Genomic DNA, 9,351 nt, shown 5'->3' with positions numbered 1-9,351 from the left:
TTAGTTAAAATCACCCCAGAATGACTTCAAAATGACTTGGCCTTCCTGCAAGAAGGTTGACTTCCTGTCCACTGTGGACCTGCTTTCACATCCCAGCCTTTAACCTGGAAATACCTTTGTTCTTGGATGTCTCCCTAGAATGTTAGCTCCACACCCAACAGACCTTTGTTTTTTAAATTCCCTCCTAGAACACATTTCGAACAATGCCCAGCACAGAGTTGGTAAGCTCTATACATATTGTTGGTACATAATGAAGATCAGTCTCACTGTGTGATCATTGGTGTACGTGGAGACACCACAAACTCAATCTGTCTTTTGAGAAGTCCCAACGAATTGGAGAAGACAGTCAAGGCAGTGTGGGAGAGAGGCTGAGAACTCAGACTTTGGGCCAGGCTGCCTGAGTGTCAGATTCCCCTTCTACCACTTAACTTGTATAACCTTGACAAGTCACTGTGCCTCAGTGTCCTTGGATGTAAAATGTGGGTAACAGTACTACTGTCTCATAGGGTTGTGGTGAGGATTGGATGCATAAATCAGGTAAAGCAAGAATGAATGCCTGCAAACAGCAAGCGCTGTACACATACGAGTTTGCTAATACTGTTGCTACTACTACTATTACACTGATTATTTTTATTCTTTGAATTTATTTCTGTTTCCTTAACAAGTCTAAACGTGCTGGGTGGGTGTGATTTCATCCCTGTCGTACCTCAAGTATTCTTTAGTGTATTCTTTTCTTTCCTGTTTAGGCTCCCAAGAAACATTTGCAAAACGGGATTATCCGTGGCTACCAGATAGGTTACCGCGAGTACAGCACTGGGGGCAACTTCCAATTCAACATTATCAGTATTGACACCACCGGGGACAGTGAGATTTACACCCTGGACAACCTAAATAAGTTCACCCAGTATGGCCTGGTGGTGCAGGCCTGCAACCGGGCCGGAACGGGACCTTCTTCTCAGGAAATCATCACCACTACCCTTGAGGATGGTAGGTTTGGGGGACCACAGCTTGTAGCGTTCCTCCAGGACTGTTTCTGGTCAACACGCCGGGTCCCCTCAGCCTGGCTCTCTGGCTGGCTTGGTGGTGACAAAGGTAACAGGGTCTGCAGGGACTGGGGTCTCTGGTGGGAAGACTGCCCTAATTAACTCACGGACCACATGACAGATTGGGTCCCCCCCTTGACAGACCTTGATTGCAAAGCCAAAATCCATTCTGGTTTCAGAATCTTCCTCATTTATTTCCAGCATCACAATCGGGCTTCTCCCAAGTGAAATCAAGACTTAACCGATTACTGCAGAAGTCTGAGTAGAATGTAGAAATCCGATTTTCTAAGAATTTCTACCAAATCAATGTTAAGAAGGGTTTCTTTCTTTTTTCCTTTCCTGGTTTTTTTTTTTTTTTTTTAATGATTGCTTTATAGTTTCAAGCCTTTTGAGACCAGAGAAAACATGAATTATCAGACTTCCTTGGGCAAATCTTATAGTGATTGAGTGCCCCCTAGTGACCGTAGGGGATTAAATCACCCTTCTTCTATGACACCCTGAAGGTGAACTAAAGAGATTTAATTTCCAGTATTACTTGGAAAAAAAGAGGGAATGCTGGTGTCCGGAGGCACAATCTTTTAGGCGCAGAGATAAGACATGACATTAACTGTAGCAATAGGTAGTAGGCTTTAAGGCAACAAGTGGCAATTAGCCACTTGATCATAGGTTTGAGGAGGCAAATTATGACTTATATCTACAATTTCAGAGCCCTGGTGGCACTGTGGTTAGGCGTTCGACTGCTCACTAGAAGGTCAGCAGTTCGAATCTACCAGCCACTCCTTGGAAACCTTATAGGCAGTTCTACTCTGTCCTATAGAGTCACTGTGAGTCGGAATCGACTCAATGGCAATGGGTTTTGTTTTTGTTTTGTATCTACAATTTCTGGTCATTGCTACAGAAAGAGAAGTCTTAGATAACCAGAAACCCAAAGACTGGAATTTTCTTTTTATCTTGCAATCTTTGCAATAGTGGTTAAATGCCTTTTGTGTTTGCTTCTGTGCTCCTTTGTAATTAAGTTGCATGCTTCAGTGAGCAGCTTGGACCTGTACCCTCTCCTAGCCACAGTGGTTAATGTTTGCGTAAACTCACTATTAAAAATACGTCAAAGAGCCTTCGAACTTGTCTCCTAGTCCATCGTTTCTCTTTCTGCTGATAAAATATTTTTAGTCTTGAAAGGGAGGATGATGGGAAGGGGGCAGTAAATGAGCTATAATTACATGTCTACCTTTGAGAAATTTTCAGTAGTTAGGCTGTTTATATGGCAGATATTACTAAATATGATGATGATGGACTGTATATAGTAAAATGTACCTTAAAAGAGTAACTTGCAAGAGTAATCAGAAAATAAACCAGACAAGTAATGGTCTTTTACTCATGCAATCAGATCAGAATGTATTCAACTTCTTAAGTCTGGGACAACCTACTGGAAAGTAAAGCCATTAAGCTGGCGAGAGAGGCTGTGGAAGTCCATTAGAACCTGAGCACAAACTCATGATATATGTTGAGCTTATAAATATTTGTATAGGGAAGTGGCACTTGTTTTTTGTTTGTTTTGTTTTTCCTTTATTTTGGGGATTGAATGCAAATTTTTGTGTTGCTTGCCAATTGAAGTATTAAACTATGTTGTGTATGCAGTATTGCTTTCTAATAAAACAACCGACAGTTTTTACAGATTCTAATTATTTAATTTCAGTGCCCAGTTACCCCCCTGAAAATGTCCAAGCCATAGCAACATCACCAGAAAGCGTATCAATATCCTGGTCTACACTTTCCAAAGAAGCCTTGAATGGAATTCTTCAGGGGTTCAGAGTCATTTACTGGGCCAACCTCATGGACGGAGGTAAGAGGACTTAACTAGGGCTTTGTGTTTGTCCCCAAGGATATGCAGTGGAATTTGCAGACGCCATTCCTTCCATAGGACTCAGGATGTGGCTGGCACATCTTTCTCAGTAAACATTACCCTCTTTTCCCTACAGTATTTCTTCTCATCCCTCACCTGGCATTTTTACTAATATATTTTTTGTTGTTGTTGTTTGCTGCCGTTGAGTCGGCCCCTGACTCATGGTGGCCCATGTATATCATAGTACAACAGTGCTCCATAGGCTTTTCAATGGCTGATTTTTCAGAAGATCGCCAGAACTTTTTTCCAACACATCTCTGGGTGGACTCAAACCTCCAACCTTTCAGTTAACAGCAAGCACATTAACTACTTGTACCACCCAGTAATAACATATATAAGCTGTTTAAAACATCCTATGCCTTCAAAAAAACAATTTGGGGCATAGGAGAGGGGTGGTACTTGGGAAAACTTGGACTAGATGTGTTTTCCTAATTGTGAGGGTCTACCCACGTCAAGGCATCTCATCCAAGTGCTGCAGGCAGCATGAAACCTTGATCTGTATCTACAAAGTTTTATGTGTTGTGCATGCTAAAAAATTGTCCTCTTCTATTTCCCAAAAAGAATTCAGCAGGGAAACTTCTTAAGTTCCTATAGTTGGACTACAAGGTTAAGGGGTTCAGGACCAATACCAGAACTCCCTGGGAAAGAATAGTAGTATTCCCCATGAGGACCCATTGGCTCCAGAATTTTCCATTTTTTATTCCTTCTTGTTATCCTCTTTCTCCTCCTTCTTTTCCTTTTATTCCTCCTCTTTTCTCTTCTCCTCCTTCTCTTTATTATTTTTCTTGTTTCTTTGTTGATATTGTTGTTTTCTTTCAAATCGTAGGACAAAATTCTCCCCTTTGTTTGGGCAAGCCTTGGATAAGAGAATACCTGCTCAAATGCCAGCAAGACTGGGTTATGCAAAAGACATCGTGGTCTTTTTGCTTTCAGGTTGTGAATGTTGGCTAAACCCTCTCCTGGAACATGGTAGAGGCACCCCTGGACAGAAGGATGAGGTGTAGGAGGAGGCTAGGAAACCGAAAGCAGGGAAGGATGCTGGTGGGGCTGACTTTGGGAGGCCTGTCCTGCTAGGGGCCGTTGTAGCAACAGCAACAAATATATCATTTAAAACTGTTGTTGTTATAGCAAGTCTGTGAATAAGGGAAGGAAGAAGCATTTGCAAAAATAAATGCAATTTGCTAAGTAAATAGTGATGTTAGATAGAGCCTTAGCTATTCATGTGTGTAGCCAGACTTGCTTCTCCGGCAGGAGGACCAGATCTTCTTGATTTGAGTCCAGTCCTTCACATGGCGCTTGGCACTGGGAAACGCACTGTAAATATCCACCCACTACTCTCCCAACAGACATGCTAATTGAGCAATTACTCTGTGCTAAGATTATACTAGACGTTGTGAATGTGGTATCCACTCTGATGGAGATTTTAGACTAGGGAGGGTGAGAGAATCTAATACATATATAACCACAAATGTGAAATTAGGGCCACAACCCTGTTGTGCATCCCCATAGAGGGACAGGTTGAGGTAGATGATTATTTAACAACTTCACATCCCTCCTAAAAAAAAAACAGGTTTTTAAAAACCCACAGATATATAGAGCAATGAAGATTTGAAAAAGTAATCTAGTTCACTGATAAAATACTGTGAGATATCATTGCGTTTATTTGTTCTGGTTTCTATTTCTCATCTTGAATAAACTGAAATTAACTTTTCTAACACACTCACCTAAGGCAGTCTTACATTAAAAGAAGGCCTTTTAATGTACATGTTAGAAATATTTCCAGACTCCAGAAGTGATTATTTATCAGTATCATCCATATTTTTTTACAAATCACTCACATTGGCTAATATTGCCTATTAGCATCCTGGTTCTGAGGTGGCTGAAGCTTTACATCTTCAAAGCTTTAAACACCTGAAGATTGCAAAAATTAAGTTCTTTTTTTAAATACAAATGCTTGAAAATTCATACAGTTCTTAAAGATATTTTACTCAGGCTCAATGTGATTTGATTAATTAATCACCCATTAAATAAAAGATTAAGTTCTATACTTGGTTTCCCAAAGATAAGAAACTCTCAGAAACATAAACCTTCTTATGATTCCTATCCGTTACTTGAGCAAGTCAACCACTATGAATTAACAGGTAATTTCATGTGATTGCTGAATGCAAAAGGCCCCCGTGAGTCACCACAGGCAAAGCCTCAGGCTGTGTCCCAGGGTTTGGTGGGTACAGGTTTCACGTGATCCCAAGAGTGAAGGTGTAGCAACTGTGTAAAGAACTATCCTGCTAAATGTTGAGAAAGCATCTCTCTCTCTCTCTCTCTCTCTCTCTCTCTCACACTGACACACACACACACACACATAAACACACACACTCAGACATATATACACTCATGGAAGCAGGAAGAGACCAAGATCGTTACTACTCCCTGGATTAGCCGCGGCCCAAATACATTCAGAAATATGTATCAGAATGCATTTTGTAATTGTCGATGTGATCAGATACAGTGAAACTGGCTAATGTATTTTATAGGGCAGATTCAATTAAAAAAAATATTTTGGAGAAATTTCTGAATATTTTGTCACAGTCAGAAAGTTATTTTTAAGACCCATTCAGAAACATCTCATCTGAAATTGTTAGAAAAAGTGTACACTTTGAAAGGTCACCATTTCCATCTGCATCTGAGGTACTTCTCATCGCTTTTTTTTTTTTCTTTCTCTGAGACAAAAACAAAAAAAGAGAAGCCATATTTAGGTGTCAACTGGCTATGTGAGCATGTGTGTGGCCATGGTGAATGCAGTCAGGGGCTGCTTCCGAAAAGTTAATTCCACCTACATTTTGTTTTCTGCCACAAAACCCTTTGAGAATGAGGTGGAGTATGAATAAGAACATAAAAAATATTTTGTTTTAAAAGCTTTCTTTTTATAATCGAAAGAATATGACTTTGAAATTAATCTCATGTTTCCATTTCATTTAATTTTACTCATGACCTCAAATGAGCACTATTCTTTAGTTCCTGTATTTTTTTTAATAACACTCTTAAGGCTGTAGATCCCTGGGTGGCACAAACAGTTTGTGCTCAGCTATAACCTAAAGGTTAGCGGTTCAAGCCCACCCAATGCCACCATAGAAGAAAGCCTGGTGTTCTGCTTCCATAAAGATTACAGCCAAGAAAACCCTATAGAGCACAGTTCTACTCTGTCACACACAGGGCTGCCACGAGTTGGGATCAACTGGACGGCAACTGGTTTGGTGAAGGCTGTGAAAGGCAGATGATAGAAATTGGGTTGAGGCCATTAAAACAGAGTGAGAGCTAGAAGGAATGGCACAGGAAGCATATTGTCTTGTATTTGTTTTGTTTTTTTTTTTCATCATTTTGCTTTGTTTTATCCATGCATTCATATGCTTTGCATTTCAACCAAGTATTTGCTAATCAGAAAATATCCTTCCATCAGGGAGAATGAGATTTTTGTGTTGAAAAAGTGATTCTGTTGCTCAGATAGTTTCAGAAATCTTTGCAATCGTATTTATGGTTAATAACAAGCTAGTTCACCAAAGCTGTCAATACTACTATTCGTGCTTTCAAGTTGATTCTGACTCATAGTGACCCTATAGGACAGAACAGAGCTGTCCCATAGGGTTTCCACGAAGTGGCTGGTGGATTCGAACTGCCGACCTTTTGGTTAGCAGCTGAGCTCTTAACCACTCTGCCACCGGGGCTCCAAGTTGTTAGTATGAACCCCAAAATGAGTAACTCTCAAATATATATATTTTTTAATTTTATAGTACTTCATTAGGGGAGTTAATTCTTTTAATTGGTACATTCCTGGAAAATATCAAGGTGTACCATATTGCCCCTCTGCCTCTTAACCACCCTGTTCCTCATCACATGTCTTATGAGTGGGCAGCACCGCTGAATTGACATGACTTCCTCCCACATTTTGATACTAGCTTGTATTTTCTTTACAAGGTAGAGGCCCCTGGGCCCCTCTTAAAGATGAAAAAACAGAGACCCCCGAGAGGTCAAAACAGTCAAGTTCTTATAACTAGCTCCTGGCAGACGGCCCCTGTATACTCCCCACTTTCTTGTATTTTCCCTGATTGTGTGTGCCTGTGTGTGCTCTTGTGTGCAAATACGTGCATGCTGTATGTATGTGCATGCCCATCGTGCACTGTCTGCATGTGTACACGTGTGTCTGTGCACTTGTGTATACACCATGTGAGTTTACATGTATATGCATATGTGTGTATTTGCATGCATGTGTGCACATGTGTGTGTATGTACATGTGTTATGTGTGTGTCTGTGCATGTATGTCATTTTTAGCACAGTGTAAAAGTTTCTAAGTCTGAGAAGGTCTTGATGAGTTCAGTATTTCAAGTCTTTCCATTAACATTAGGGTTTTTTATCCTAACCCAACTGACCTATATTAGATGTGTTAGGAAAAATGAGAATTATAATTGAATAATATAATGGAAAGAGACCTAAACGATCAGAGGGGATAATTTCTATCCCATCTGGGGCAGTGATGGTTTACTTTTTGAGTGGATGACAACCACACGTGCAAACAAACATTTATTTCATTTTTATGAGCCATCTGCTCAGACTTCCAGAATATATCCTCTAAAAGTCATCACTCTGCTGGCCTCTAAGAAATCACTAGACCAAGAGTGGCTTTTGGGGTTACCCTCCTCACCTTGGCTCTCTTTCCCTAGCACAGTGGTCTATTCACTCAACTTACCCACATTTTGCTCACGTTTGCCTCTTGTGAATTGTTGTCTTAATTATCTCGTGCTGCTATAACAGAAATACCACAAGTGGGTGGTTTTAACAAACAGAAATTTATTTTCTCACAGTTTAGGAGGCTAGAAGTCTAAATTCAGGGCACAGGCTCTAGGGGAAGGCTTACTTTCTGTGTCAGCTCTGGAAGGTCTTTGTCTCTCCTGAGCTTCTGCTCCTGGGCAATCTTCATGTGGCTTGGCATCTCTCTTCTCCCATCTCTGCTTCTCTGCTAGCTTGCTTAATCTATTTTATATCCAAAAGAGATTGACTTGAAACAAACCCTACACTAATTCTATCTCATTAACATAACAAAGACAACCCATTCCCAAAAGGATTATAACCACAGGCATAAAGGTTAGGATTTAAAACACATATTTTGGAGGGACACACTTCAGTCCATTTGGCCACCCAGAATTCATGTCCTTGCTGCATTCAAAATTCATTCACCCCATCACATCATCCCAAAAGTCTTAAATCAACTCCAAGTCCAAAATCCCATCTTCTGAATCCTCTAAGTCAAATATGGATGAGACTTTAGGTGTATTCCATCCTGGGGCAAAATTCCCCTTCATCTGTGAACCTGTCTAGAATACAAATTATCTGTTTCCAAATGGTATAACAGGCACAGGGTAGACATTTCCATTACAAATGGAAGAAATTGGAGGGAAAGAACGGATAATACGCACCAAGCAAGTCCAAAACCCAGCAGAACAATTTAATTAGCTCTCAAGGCTTGAAAATAATCCTCTCTTGTCTGAAACCATCTGGACAACGGCCCTGCCTTAGACGTTGGGTGTTGGCCACGTCCTCTGGATTGGGTGGAGCCCTAGGCCCGGGGCTTCAGCTCCGCCTTCTAGGCTCACAGAGACAGCAATTCTGCTCCCTCGGCTTTGGGCAGCATCTTTCTCCTAGTCCATCTGAGTGGCAACCCCACCTGCTCAGCCCCCAGCAGGCCCTGTTCTTCTGCCCCTTGGGCATGGCAATCCCACACCCTCAGTTTTAGGCAGCAGCCCCATCCTGTTGGCCAAACTGAATGTCAGCCCCACACTTAGGAACTGAGTTGGTAAAGATCTGACTCTTAAAACCTACAAAGCCGTGGCTCCACCCTTTGACACCCCAGAGGTGTGGCTCTGCCCTTTGACACCCCAGAGACTGTGGTTCCACCCTTTGAGATCGAGGTAGCTCTGCTTCCTGTGTTCCTTCCAACAGTTCTGCTGATCTCTGAGCTGCTCCAGGGATGGTTCTTTTCTTTTCTTGGAGGACAACAGATGTAGCCCCTTTGGCCTGTTTCATGTCTGAAGAATTCCAAGAGGCATACAGCATTCTCTCCTTTCATTCTTTCTCTGTCCCCTTTAGTCAAAGCTGATGGGTTTTCTGCTGTGGTAGTTGGTTAGATCCAACTTAATCTCTTTAATGAAAGATTGTGTAGCTATGTCCTTGGTGAAAATTCTAGAACACATGTTCTTAGTTTGTACAACAGAATTTTCCAAATCTTTAAGGTTTGTTTTCATTCTGAACCGTTCATTTTTAAGTCCATCTCTTTCCTCTCACATTTTACTATAAATGGCAAGAAACCACATGCCCCCTTTAAGATCTTGCTTAGAAATCTCCTCAGCTAAATATCCAAG

General features: G+C 41.1%; 1 protein-coding gene across 1 annotated transcript in view; it reads left to right on the top strand.

The window, feature by feature from the left end:
• DSCAM (DS cell adhesion molecule) overlaps positions 1-9,351 on the top strand; it is a 987,413-nt gene that overhangs the window by 844,028 nt on the left and 134,034 nt on the right. The window contains exons 17-18 of the mRNA XM_012558972.1: positions 747-987; positions 2,737-2,883. Coding sequence (XP_012414426.1) covers positions 747-987; positions 2,737-2,883 — 388 coding nt within the window. The remainder of the gene's footprint in view (positions 1-746; positions 988-2,736; positions 2,884-9,351) is intronic.

Source organism: Trichechus manatus, unplaced genomic scaffold (genome assembly GCF_000243295.1).
Source record: "Trichechus manatus latirostris isolate Lorelei unplaced genomic scaffold, TriManLat1.0 scaffold00202, whole genome shotgun sequence".
In the NCBI taxonomy this organism is placed as follows: domain Eukaryota; kingdom Metazoa; phylum Chordata; class Mammalia; order Sirenia; family Trichechidae; genus Trichechus; species Trichechus manatus.
The sequence above is the reverse complement of the archived record's forward strand: the minus strand, read 5'-3'. Positions and strand labels throughout refer to the sequence as shown.